The sequence below is a fragment of the Pseudorasbora parva genome, chromosome 14, assembly GCF_024679245.1.
Source record: "Pseudorasbora parva isolate DD20220531a chromosome 14, ASM2467924v1, whole genome shotgun sequence".
In the NCBI taxonomy this organism is placed as follows: domain Eukaryota; kingdom Metazoa; phylum Chordata; class Actinopteri; order Cypriniformes; family Gobionidae; genus Pseudorasbora; species Pseudorasbora parva.
Window position 1 is genome coordinate 22,312,022 of NC_090185.1, and position 13,011 is coordinate 22,325,032.

General features: G+C 37.0%; 2 protein-coding genes across 5 annotated transcripts in view; one reads left to right on the top strand and one right to left on the bottom strand.

Annotated features, from left to right (window-relative positions):
* Nucleotides 1-1,605: 1,605 nt before the first annotated feature.
* atp5f1d (ATP synthase F1 subunit delta) lies at nucleotides 1,606-10,875 on the bottom strand. Of its 2 annotated transcripts, none has more exons than XM_067414807.1 (5): nucleotides 10,619-10,875; nucleotides 9,030-9,183; nucleotides 4,554-4,642; nucleotides 1,821-1,956; nucleotides 1,606-1,728 (listed from the first exon to the last, which is right to left on the bottom strand). In XM_067414807.1, the coding sequence occupies exons 1-4, from the start codon at nucleotides 10,730-10,732 to the stop codon at nucleotides 1,834-1,836; spliced, it is 480 nt and encodes a 159-aa protein (XP_067270908.1). In that variant the 5' UTR covers nucleotides 10,733-10,875; the 3' UTR covers nucleotides 1,606-1,728; nucleotides 1,821-1,833. The 2 variants fall into 2 exon arrangements, with proteins under 2 accessions (XP_067270908.1, XP_067270907.1); XM_067414806.1 differs by having other exon boundaries at nucleotides 1,606-1,731.
* A 1,972-nt stretch (nucleotides 10,876-12,847) lies between these two features.
* The window catches only part of cbarpb (CACN subunit beta associated regulatory protein b), a 39,525-nt gene continuing 39,361 nt past the window's right edge, over nucleotides 12,848-13,011 (top strand). For 2 of the 3 annotated variants that reach the window (XR_010897889.1, XM_067415899.1), the window contains exon 1: nucleotides 12,849-13,008. The gene's annotated coding sequence lies outside the window, so the exon portion shown is untranslated. Of the gene's footprint in view, nucleotides 13,009-13,011 lie in introns of all 3 variants that reach the window. The other variant, XM_067415901.1, reaches the window with a different exon arrangement.

Genomic DNA, 13,011 nt, shown 5'->3' on the forward strand with positions numbered 1-13,011 from the left:
TCATTTTTGTGTGAGATGCTAACGGTCTAATCAGATTGCAATGGTATATGCTAAGCTATGCTAAAGGTTTTACCGTCAGATCTGGAGATTGGCTGAATGGATTAGAAAATGGTAAAACTCAACTGTGTAACTCTAGGGGAGTTGGAATATGAGCCTATTTTTTTTTTAAAAAAAGTGGAATTCTTAAAGTGTTTTTAAATTGCATAAAAACAAACCATGTGCAAATTTATATCAACACCATTGAGCATTTTCTCCTAACAAACTTAAGTTAAAAAAAAAAGACAGTTTGAAATCGCTGGTGTTTCTAACGTCACAAACTATGTCTCAAAAGAAGCCAGGTCATCCCGGTATTCTTCTGTTGATATGAAAATTCAGGTACATTTAGCAATATAGCAGGTGAATTATGTAGGTGTTTTATGTTATGATGTCATGATGAACTATCTCTTTCTCCATTGACGTTCTATCGATGTTCAAAGTGTTAAGCATGCTGATTTTTAGCCTGAGATGGTGAACGGGAACATGTAACATTAGCAATACATTAGCCAAAAGGCTAATCTGTTATGTGTCTGACGTTGTAGAGAGCGATACATAAAATGCATTACCATTGATACATCGACTATTAGACGAGCCTGAACGAGGGAGTGGAGGCGGGGCTCACTCGCATATTTATGAATCTGCGTAGGCCTACACTAAACGAAGCAAGGGTGTAGTTACATTCAAGCAATTTTAAGGCATGAATACCTTTTTGTTAGTGGACTCCTATTTTTTTTTTTTTTTTGGTAATCAATGGTAAGTTGTAAGAGATAAAACATTTAACTACAGGGGGACTTTCACTTGGAATAACACAAAATATTTGCAAATAAAGCAGCGTTTCCTTCCAGTTAGCCGAAGAGAATAGTCTGATAAACTGGTGCTAAATCACTGGAAAACTGGAAGTTGCTGCAGTAAGAGAAGCCACTATATATAATTATTTTATATATAATAAAATTACCTGTGCCTCAGTGTGCAGTTGAAACGCAATAAAGTTGTCTTGCTTTCAGAGGCGGATACCTGCTGTTTGGGAACGCGGTTGTGCTGGACAGTTCTGGGAAGTAATTATACTGAAGCACTTTGACGACAGGCTTTGCTATTGCTTTTCAGAATGACCACAACAGCATTTCAGAAGCTGTGCAATGAGATAGGTCCACTGGTTGGTCCAGTTATGCCATCTTATCTCAGTCACATTACTTTTTTGATGCACATCAAGGAATGTCTTTCGGTAAATGTGTTCCCATCGTAGTTTAATGTGCATGTTTTCTTATCAGATAAAAAGTTTATCTGAATGAATTTAGCACACACATTTTTTTTTTTAATTTATGCGCATCTTGGCGTTTCCACAAAATCTCAAAACGCTCATAAAAATGTGGTAACATCACTTGAATGAATAATAAGAAAATTGATTCACTCCAGTTTCCTTTGGTAAATGGCTCGGTGATCCTTTAGGTTTCAACAGTACTATACTGCCCCCTTTCTGTCATGAACAGTACTGCACTCAAACAAATCTATAGCAAAGCAAATACAGCTTGAATTATTTAGTGAAGCGCAAAGACAATAAGTGACAACGTGTTATTTCAAATAAATTTATTGTTCATTTCATCCACTGTACAAAGCAAGCAGTCTTGCGGTTTTTGACTTCACTGGGGTGGGGAACAGACAAAGCCGGAAACTTATTCACACCGACAGAATTTCCTACTGAGACACAAAAAACACAATAGAAATTGATTAAGCATAAGTACATTCATATGCAGCCTTTCATCTAATTTGCCAAAAAGTGAACATACCAACACAATTTGTTTACTCCAGCGCTTTGACGATTGCCTCGTTTGCCTCTATGTTGATCAGAACCTCTGCCCGGGCTGCCTCATCTGAAGCGCTCACCAGATCTGACTGGGCTTTCTCCAGGTTCGCTTTCGCCGCCTACAAAAAAAAATAAATAAAAAAGGACATGGCACTTGACATTTGGTTCACATTCACTGTAATCTTGACAGTGATGTATCAGGTGAAAATTCAATCTATAACAGCTGACATTATAAAAGGAGCCATCAATTGGAACAAGTGTCGTATAGATCTGAAAACTTCAATATCTTGAAGCACCTTATAAGTGAGAAAACTCATCTTTGCCTTAAAAATCAATGCTCCTGCTACTTGAGCCACATTCTACACTCGCATGGCCGTTTTCTCAACAGTGAGAGCAAATAAACGTGGCCTCTTTCCTGTGAAGGACATTTGTCACAGTGGCGATTACACAGTGTAAAGGCCAAACATTGCTGGGAGTTAAAGGTCTCTCAGTGGGGATTTGACACATCTGCACCACTTCAACGGTGACTGACCTTTCCTTCCTTATTAACCAGCGAGGCCCCCGAGCATAGCTATCTCTAGGAAGAATAAAAAAGCGGCCTATTTATGTGGAATAAACCCGTAAAGTGCTCTTTATTCCGTGTCGGAAAAAGGGCATGTCCGAGAACATCCCGTTTGGAATAAGCTTGACGTGTCATTCGGAACATTTGACTCGGTCTGAGAAACAGGTGACTAACAGAATATAAAGAGTATTGCATTTCTTTTAATGATGTTGTATGGAGGATAAATAGCATGAATACAACCAAAGGGCGTCTTGACACAGTTTTGAATGCTAAATTTAGATGATAATCCAATAAGAGGTGTCTATACAGTCAGACAGACCGAAAATAGGGCGTTTCCGAAACTGTATGAACTTTCAAATATGGCACAACTACACAGATTCAACCTCTTTAAGCACCTAACAAGCCTACATTATAATCTGATGAGTGTGTTTTTCAAAAAACTATGAAAACTCATCCCTTTATTTCTTAACATTGACCTAGTAACCTAGCCTAGAAATCCAGACGCACCCTAGCGGCAGCAAATTTAATCTGCCCGTGAGTGTCGTCTAGCAACTCTCAATACCCTTCTGTGCTGTAATCGCCTAAACTCTTGCCGGGCCAATCACATCGTGTATAGAGTCTGTGGGCGGGGCCATAATGACGATGGCCGAGTTGCGCTTGCATGCTTCTAGTAAACACAGAAACTGGCGAACGGTGGTCTTTCGAATCAGCTTTGACCGCGATTCTGGAAGACTTGGAGTTAAGCTTTTCTCTGAGAAAAGAACGGCACTGAAGTCATTCTTAAAAAGAAAAGATGTGTTCGGAGTTTTGCCGACCGGATATGGCGAATGTTTAATCGATCAACAAGCTCTGTTTCACCTTCGTTGCTCTGGTTGGTGTAGCGCTATCCTATCGCGTGCAGAGGGAGTTTGAAAGACAACCATTTATCCCGCCCCTCGGATTGAGCCCTGTCTATGGTGAGTTTCCAGACCAAACATCTTGATGTGGGTCTGGCTTGTCAGGCTACTAGTAACCCATTTTTCCTTCAAAATGGTGCATATCTGATTGATTACAACACCCAGATTGGAAAATGTATTTGTTTCAACTTAAAGCAAGTGTTTGTACTTCCTTAAAATTGTAAGTTTAGTCAACTCAAATATTCAAGTTCTCACTTAGTATAATGTTTAATTGTCCAAACTTAAAAATTTTAAGCGTTAGTTTACCCAAAAATGTAAATTCTGAAAATGTAATGTCGTTCCCAATCTGTAAGAGCTTTGTTCATCTTTGGAACACATTAAGATATTTTTTGACGAAATGTAAGAGATCTCTGGCCCCTCCATAGACAGCAATGTAAATAACACCTTCAAGGTCCAGAAAGATAGTAAAAACTTCGTTAAAATAGTCCATGTGACTCCAGTGGTTACATGTTAAATTTTATGAAGTGACGAGAATACTTTTTGTGTGCAAAAAACAAACAAAAATAACTTAATTCAAAAATGTATTCACGTCTGTGTCAGTCTCCTATGCAGTAGATGTAGTAAAATAAATACAGCTCAGTGCGTCAGAGTTACGTCAAAGCTACGCCAGAACGCCGGCTTACCATTGGTTGATGCTGTTCACATGAGCACCACAATGCTAGCCTGTGAAGCTGACACAGCAGCTGGCCAACATAAACTGTGTAGGAGACTGACACAGACGTGAAGAAATTGTTGAATTAAGTCATTATTTTTGTTTGTTTTTTGCACACACAAAAAATTCTCGTCGAAAAATGCTTTGTAAAATTAAGGTTGAACCACTGGAGTCACATGGACTATTTTAACAATGTCTTTACTACCTTTCTGGACCTTGAAAGTGGTAATTAAATAGCCGTCTATGGAGGGGTCAGAGAGCGCTTGTGTTTCATCAAAAATATCTTAATTTTTGTTCTGAAGATGAACAAAGGTCTGAAGAGTTGGGGAAAAATGAGGGCGAGTAAAAAAAAAGAATTAAAAAAAAGACAATTTACATTTTTGTGTGAACTAACCCTTTAATGCAACATGAACACTAAGTTTAAGAAACTTAAGCAACTTTTTACTGTGCAGGATGGGTTGGATTGTGATTTGGAGAAAGGAGCTATGCATGAATGAGTTTTTCCATCATTCTTTGCATTAAGTTAACAGCATTGCTGGAACTCACTGCAAGGTCCAGGCTGTCCAGAGGAACGGCCTCTTCTGCCAGCAGCTGCACCGAGGAGTCGGAATTAACGGTGACTGATCCACTGCTCACTGCAAAACACAGAGCACAGAAGGAACACCATATTATTAGTTGATGCTTGAAGAGGCTCTCATTTCTAGGACAAGCCTGACCCCTTCTGGGTAGATTTCTAAAATCATTTGCAATAAGTAGTCAGGCAGATTGCTTTGAAACATGCTTGCTTCACCACAGAAAATCATGTTACAAATATCCCTCTGAAGTGTGCAAATGAGGACCCAAAATACCCACAAGTAATAGCCACACCCAACTTCTAGTTGCACTCTCCTTGCAAGTGTTTCTATAATTTACATGAATTACTTTTATAAATTGTATCAAATATGGTCTATTCTTTTTAACAGGACTCCACCCAACACAATCCGTATTAGCAACACTTCAGCGTTTGTAAAATACAACATCCAATAGAGCTTACAGTTTAATTTGATTTACAAAAAAAAAAAAACTAATGAAAAAAAACCTTGAATCACTCTGCTTCCAATCATTTGAATATAGAAATATCCTTTACAGTACCCTCTGAACGCACTGCAGAAAAGTGATGTTCTTCTTGCTCAGTATTTTTGTCTAGTTTTTCAGTGATGGAGATTAAAAATGACAAATTATGAAGTCTTTCTGTGAAAATTATCAAAATGAAGTGAGAAATATCAGCCACCTTGCAAAAGCTGAATAACAATCAAATTAATTCAAAAGGAAACATTGACAGATATTTGTTCTTGTTTAAAAAGCATAAACAAGATATTTTAAAACCTTAAATTTAAATTGCATCTCAAGTAAATGTACCTTGATTTAAAGATGGTTAGATATTTGTATTGGAAAAAATAACGATGAAAAATAAGATATACATTTTTTACACTTTTTCCATAAGTTCAATACGGAAGGTGAATCGCCAGAAGCTAGATAATTTACTTTATAAAAATGTAAATATGGGGATACATATACATATATATATATATATATATATATATATATATATATATATATATATATATATATATATATATATATATATATAAATAAAACGCACTGTTATGGACTTCAAAAACAGAACAACAGTCACTGCCATTATGAAGCTTGCAAGAGCCAGGATATTTTTAATATAATTCTGATATTTGTCTGAAAGAAGAATATCATATACACCTAGGATGACTTGAGGGTGAGTGAATCATGGGGTAATTTTCATTTTTCAAAGATGAAAATTCTGTCATTTAATCAGTTGTTCCAAACCTGCATGAAAGAAAATCATACAAGAAAATCAGTTGTTTGAAACAACTTAAGCAACTAATCAACTAAATGATTTTCATTTTTAGGTTAACTATACCTTTAAAGCCCTGGCAATGTATGAACTGATAAAAAGTATGCTTTAAAGAAAACATAAAAAAGCATCTGCCAGTTGCATTCATGTCTACATATTGATATTGACCGCATTCTACAGGTTTGTTAATTCATGATGTACACTTTTTTACCATAAAAGTATTACACTATGCATAACCATAAAGGGAGAACAATCCTACACTTCCGATGATGCTGAAATTATCCTTATGTAAAGTCACTGTCAGCAGTGCACTTTTTGGTTTTGCGTGATTTCAGCAGTTTGGCGCGATCCGAACTGCTGAAATCACGTGACATTGGCGACCCGAATCATCAGGGTTTTTCCTACATTTAAATTTTTTTGGCGGGCGCCAAAGCAAATTTTTTTCCCGTCAAAGCCTTATTTGATGAGTTATTGTGATTTATAAATTGATGTAGATGACTAATGCGCGTGACTCTCTGCTCATTCTGCGCCCTCGCGTTTATATTGATAATGTGTAGTAAATTAGCTACCACAAAAAAAAAAAAAATTAGTTTAGACTGGAATAAGGTGAAAGCAGAACAACGCAAGTTAAATTGTTTATGGCAGAGAATTAGACTATTTGTTATTACATTTTTAATGCTGCTTTTTAATAATTGTTGCCAAAATAATGAATCAGTAAACCATGCAAACTGTGTAAAAATGAGGAACTAAAGAAACAAACATCAAGACATCATACATAATGAAATATCAAAATTAGATGAGCAACAAAAAGCAAAAACAATTTTTGCATTTATTTTACATTTATTGTCATTATTGGGCTCACAGATCACGCGGGTAGATGCTTTTACTGTTGGGGTGTGTGTGTGCGTGCATGCTTGTGTGTGGAGGACTATGACTGGTCAGCCACCACCGTAGACCATTTCTGACCCAGGAAAACCCCTGATCATTGATCAATTCACTGATTCATGAACCGTTTAAATCTTTTTGGAGGAACATGGAAGAGAAGACAACGCTGAATAAAGTCGTAGTTTTTGTTATTTTTGGACCAAAATGTATTTTCGATGCTTCAAGAGATTCTAATCAACTAACTGAAGTCACATATGGACTACTTTGATGATGTTTTAATTATCTTTCTGGACATGGACCGTAAAGTGGGCATAGACTGCATATGCTCTGGCAATAAAATATAAAATATCTTAAACTGTGTTCCGATGATGGTTACGGGTGTGGGACGACATTAGCATTTAATCATTTTAGGGTGAGTCATTAATGACAGAAATTTCATTTTTGGGTGAACCCAAACCAACCCTTTAACAGACAACACACAAACGGCTATCCACCTGTCACTCAAAGTGGCCACGCCCTTAATAAACACGTCCAATTAGAATAAAGGAATGCACGCAATGTAACTGTCAGCTGGAGTGACTGCAATTACACCCTACTGAGTGGCAAAAAGACTGACCCAGCCCCATATACATGCGGGATTCACTCGAAAAATGTAAAGACTGACATTTATAAATATTATAAATGTCGAAATCAGGATCAAATGTCAGGAAAATACGTTTCCTGGCTGGCTGCTGCATTTCATTATCCATGGATCACTGAATTGTTGGTAAGTTGTAAGGAACACTATATCAAGCCCAACCTTTAGTTTAAACTGATAATCGTTTGCTCTACTCGCGTTTTCCTCTATTAACTCCAGTCACGCAGCAGCTCTTTTTCCACCCAGCCCCGGCTGAGGGGGATGTGTTCAGGGAAGGAAAGTGACGTTGATGCATACCCTCTAGAGACAGAGTGTATTTAGGCCACGCCCACACCAGGAGGAATCCACAATCCAACCCTCTCCATTGAGTTTGCATTGCGTGAAGCGGCCTCCTTGTCATTTCAGACTTATTACAAAAAACTAAACAATGTCTAAAAGCTGATATGTGACAAGGTGTGCAGCAAACAAGCTAAAAAAAAACATAACTAAGTTTTTATAAGCTGTCGACCCCAAAAAATTAGCGTTTAAAGTGCATACAGGCAATAGGACGTGACGTTTCAGCAGGAATAATGGGTACATTTTGGCACTCAATATGCCTACGTGTGCATTAAAGGGGTACTTCAGCGCTAGGAAGATGAATCTGTATTTAAACTGGGTCACCAATGTAGTAGAAATGTGAAATTATTTTTGAATTAGGTGCCTTCTAGACTGAGAAAAGACAGAAAATGTATTTTTGTCTCATGGGGATGAAAGACTACAATTCCCAGAATGCTTCGCTGCCCTGTGAGGCCACTCCCAAAGCCACCAACTTGATTACTGTGACGGAGTTGGAGAAGACACTACAATTAAAAACTGAACGTGTCTGTTCAATATAATGAGTAAGTCACCGCGCGAGTCTCACAGCACTGAGCACTAACTGCAGGAGTCAGATAAATGAGCTGATGAGGTCTCGTGATGAGAGCTGAGGTAATCGCGACTACACTCGCGGCATACATTCACAAAGCGAGTTCAGTCTGGCACGCGTTTCAGTTCATGCCTTTGCAAGCTTAACTTTCATAGAAAGTCATTTGAGAAGTTAAAAGACTTACATTGCTCACCATAGCTCTGTTTAAATGAGTGCCTGTAGCTGCGAGCTGAGCTCTGAGTGTGATCTCCATCCCATTTTATCAAATATCCAAACGTCATTTTTATATATTTTTTCTGTCTCTGATGACGCTCCCCTCCAGTGGGCGTAGTTCTCAGTGTAATATAACATGACGCGCTCTGTCTCTATTGCATTTATGCACTTTTAAGTCTTTAAACGTTTTTTTGGGTCAGCAGCTGATAAACACTTCTGGGTTTTTTAGCTTATTTTCTGTACACCTTGTCACATCAGCTTTTAGACATTGTTATTTTTTTTGTTATAATCCAGAAATAACAAGGAGGCCGCTTCCCGCAATAGAAAGTCAATGGAGACAGGTGGTTTGGGCGTGGCTTTCAGATTATGACTCGTCACTCAGTCTCTATAAACATGAAAAGGGGCGGGGTTATGAGCTATACTGGGATCAACCACCTGAGGGCGATCAAGGCGCTTTGGCTTTACTTTTCAGGACGTGTGCGGCACGCTTCGTCTACTGCTGCTAGAACTCACCGAAATACTTAGCAGAGGAACCATCTTCATTGAAGACGGTGACTACGCCAGGCCGGAGCACCTGCAGTGTGGGGACGTGGGCTGGCAGGATACCAAAGGCACCTGTCAGTGTTGGGACGTCAATCTGTTTTACGCTGGCTTCCTTGAAGAACACCTGCAATGCAGCAGATGAACACAGTTTGAGGACGGTGTAGAACCAAATGAGTCAAAGTTTGGACTCCACAAAGAGCAACAAATTAATGAATGTGCTTAACACAAAGATACTCTTCTCCGATAACTCTAGGGAGATTTAGTACAGGTACAACATACTGTAAGTTGCTTTAAACATTAGCTTAAATTTTCCCCAGTGTTTTTTTAACAAACAAATGCACACTTCATGATCATAAGAGACTTCTTTCAAAAACATTTTGAAAAATTTGACTGCTGTATGCATGTGTAAGGGTATCTCTCTCTGTGTCTGTGTGTGTGTATATGGGGGAAACTATAAAATATGGGTGCAGCAAAAAATAAAAAGCCTAGCGATGATTTCCTCAATATTAGTTTTGCAATCAACTAAAATTGTATGCGCACCTAGGGTTATATATATATATATATATTTTTTTTTTTTTGTATATTATTTATATCAGATTTGTTTTTTTTAAAAAATATGTTATGACCTTTGTGCATTATGGATTACTTTTGCATTTGATGTTGTCATAATTTGATAATCAGGAACCAAATGTACAAATTATATTTAATGTATTATTTATATTACTATTTATCATTTTAATATACAATGTATTTATACTTTATAAGGTACATTCAAATACAGCCATTTGGTATAAATGGCATTTTCTACTAAGCACATTTTTATATGGTTAGTAAATAAATGCCATTATGCCCTTCAATTCCATTATTAAAAGGATTAATAACAGTCACTAAATTATTATAGAAATTCCCTTGACTTTTAAAGATTACATTTCAGGGATTGTATTCTTCTTCTGAATAATTACGCTGCTATTTCCAGGATGAGGGTGAACAAATTTTGTAGTAAAGACTGTAACCTCCCACTTAAGCACCAATATAGCAAAACTGTGTGAGATGTACAATTTAATGGTTCATAATTTCAAAAGAAATCACACAAGGCATCAGCTGCCCTAAGACCTTTTAAATGATCTTCCTTCTGATCTGTCAAAAAAAACAAAACAAGTCAAGGTGATCGGTGGCAATGCTAACACGCTGCTAAAGTCATTCAAACTTGTGTCCATGTTTTGCAAGTCAGAAAACAACAAACTATATACATATTTAAAGTGTAAACATTGTATCGTGTTACATTAAATACATTTAACGTTACTGCAGGTTCAAAATAATAAACTATACCATAATAGGTATAGTTTAATATTGACGAGCTCACCCACGTAAGTAGCACGAGCAACATGCACTCGCGCACACAAACCAAACTGTAGCTAAAATAAAGAGTAACGTTATATATACGCCCGGATACGCTGAATCTATATCGTGACATATAGGAGATAAGTTATACTATAACTGAAATAATCCCGGCCGGTGGTTAGCGTGTTAGCAGACCGTGTAGGCCCGAGCGTCAGTACCTGTGTCGGCGATGCGAAAGTGAAGGACATCTCAGCGGTGGCCGCGTCGGCATAACAGCGCACGTGCCTCAGCGCAGGGACCGCGCGACGAAGGAGAAACCTCGCTGCCATCATTTTTACCACGGAGAAGTGACCCGACCTTTACAGCACGGCAATGCACAAGCCTCGGCTTCACTGTCCACACACAGGCACTCAAGTCAGACAGTGCGCTGGCTGATAGGACAAGGGCACGAGCAACCTTTCCCGTCAGGCTTTGCGAGAACTGTGGGGCTGATGGGACCTGTAGTTTTTCTTTTCTTTTTTGTTTTCTTCTTCTGAGACGTAGAGGATTATTTATACATTAAATTTTTTTTTTATTTTTTTTTTTATTTCAATATTAACAAACATATAAATATTAAATATAAATATAAACAACATTTAAAATAAAAGGAAATTATGGTTAAATAGCTAACAGAAGAAATATATAAGAAACGTAATTAAATATATTGAACGATGATCCTAAAAAATAAAGACAGAAGAAGAGGAAAAAAAGAGAAAAGAGAAGAGAAGAAAAATATTTTTATTATTAGTTTTAAAGATTTACAAACACAGATAGACAAAACAGAAAAAAATAACATAAAAAGACAAAAAAGCACACGTTATGTTTACACTTTTTCCAATTTAATTTTGTGAAAATCTAAAAATCAATTTTTTTCTCTCGCAATTCTCAATTGTGACGTCACTTCCACCAAAACAAACATATTGTCCCCCTTTCAAGCTTATATACTCTTTTTTATTAATCAAATATACAATAGTGTTTTGAAGAGTATTGTCAAGATCAAATATGAGAGGATGTGTGAAGAAAAAAAGCTATCACCTGGTAAAATTATTGTATAGCATGTCATTGCTAATCCGGCTGTAATCCTGTCAAATTATGAAAATGTGTAGGCCTATTTAGGGACATAAAATGCTTTAAATTAGCCATAGCAAGACAATTTATTGGGTCGTTTTATTGAGAAGGGAAAAAAACTGTTAAATGAGGTGGAAATGAGTAACTCTGTGGTGGACTTATATTGTTAAACAATATGTATATAGTTATAGTACTGAATTCTCCTGTAATGTGCATGTATGCTCAGTGTTTTTCTTGTTTTTTGGACAAATAATCGATTGTAAAGGTCAAACAATTGGTTTGAAATATTAACTTTTCCATTTTTGCTGTATCGTTTTGTCATGAATGTTTAATTGTAATCTTGCTCATATGCCCTTAGAAAAAAAAAATACTAGGCTAGTAAAATTACTTTAGGAAATACCATAGTGTTTTTGTGTCAGTGAATTGTAGTAGACTATACTTTATGATTTAAAAATTGACTATTTGAATAGACTATTTTAATAGTAAATAGCCTACTATAGCCTACTATAATATACTACAATTTACTGTACTATCTTTACTATAGTAGCTATGCTTCAAAAACACTAGGCCTATAGTATTTACTAGAGTAATTTTACTATAATATAGCCTACTATTAGGCCTTTTTTTCTATTAAGCCATTGGGGCATAGGACCTACCAGCCTATATCAGTAAGCTGTCTTTATAAACTATCAAAATGTTCGGTATCCTTTCTGTCGTTAATTTATTGTTGTCTATAAAACATTCACAAATAAACTTACTGTGAGAAATATTAACTGAAGAAAAAACTAGCCACATTTAGAAGGGTGTAACGGGTGGTACGACCAGGAGGGGGCGCTCAGTAAATATCAATTTAACATATTCATCGCACGGATAGAACTGATTATCATATTCGTTCTAGTTCAAAATGAGCATCCCTTTGAGACATAATAATGATTCATTTCAAATGGATTTATAGCTTACTGTTTGATATAGCCTATGAGCCAAAATAGCCAAAAGTATTTTTTTCTTCTATTCAACAGGCACCATATTTATTAGTTCATTTGAACAGGGACAGTACCCAAAAAAAAGCAAAATATGCACTGCACGTATTACAGCATATGCTAATTTGCATCTCAGGTCCATAGAAAGGCTTTTATAAGAAAACTGCCAACCCTGCTTACCTAAAGTCTACAGCTTATGTTAACCAAAAAAACACATTGAGACCAGACCGCGTGGGGATGCCCGTTATTGAGGATTTTGACTGACTCAAATGGGGGATTACCTCATTTCCATAACATCATCAGAGGATGAGGGCGTGAGAGACACACTCGTGATAAGTAACGCCGTACCTCGCTTTGACGTCACATTCTGTGCTTCTCACTGGGCGATGATGGGTTTGTGGGTGTGTTTAACGGGGCACTTCATTCATAAATACAAAAAGATTTAAAACCCCAAATTAAAGAGAAGACCGGGGAATCGTTTGCGAGCGTTTTGTCACATGGACCACGTGAATTATAGTTAGGTG

Coding starts and splice junctions, on each gene's coding strand:
- atp5f1d (XM_067414807.1), bottom strand. CDS start 10,732: ATGATGGCAGCGAGGTTTCTCCTTCGTCGCGCGGTCCCTGCGCTGAGG. Junction 4,643..9,029: donor TTCCTCTGCTAAGTATTTCG/GTGAGTTCTAGC, acceptor TGTGTTTTGCAG/TGAGCAGTGGATCAGTCACC. Junction 1,957..4,553: donor TGGACAGCCTGGACCTTGCA/GTGAGTTCCAGC, acceptor TTTTTTTTGTAG/GCGGCGAAAGCGAACCTGGA.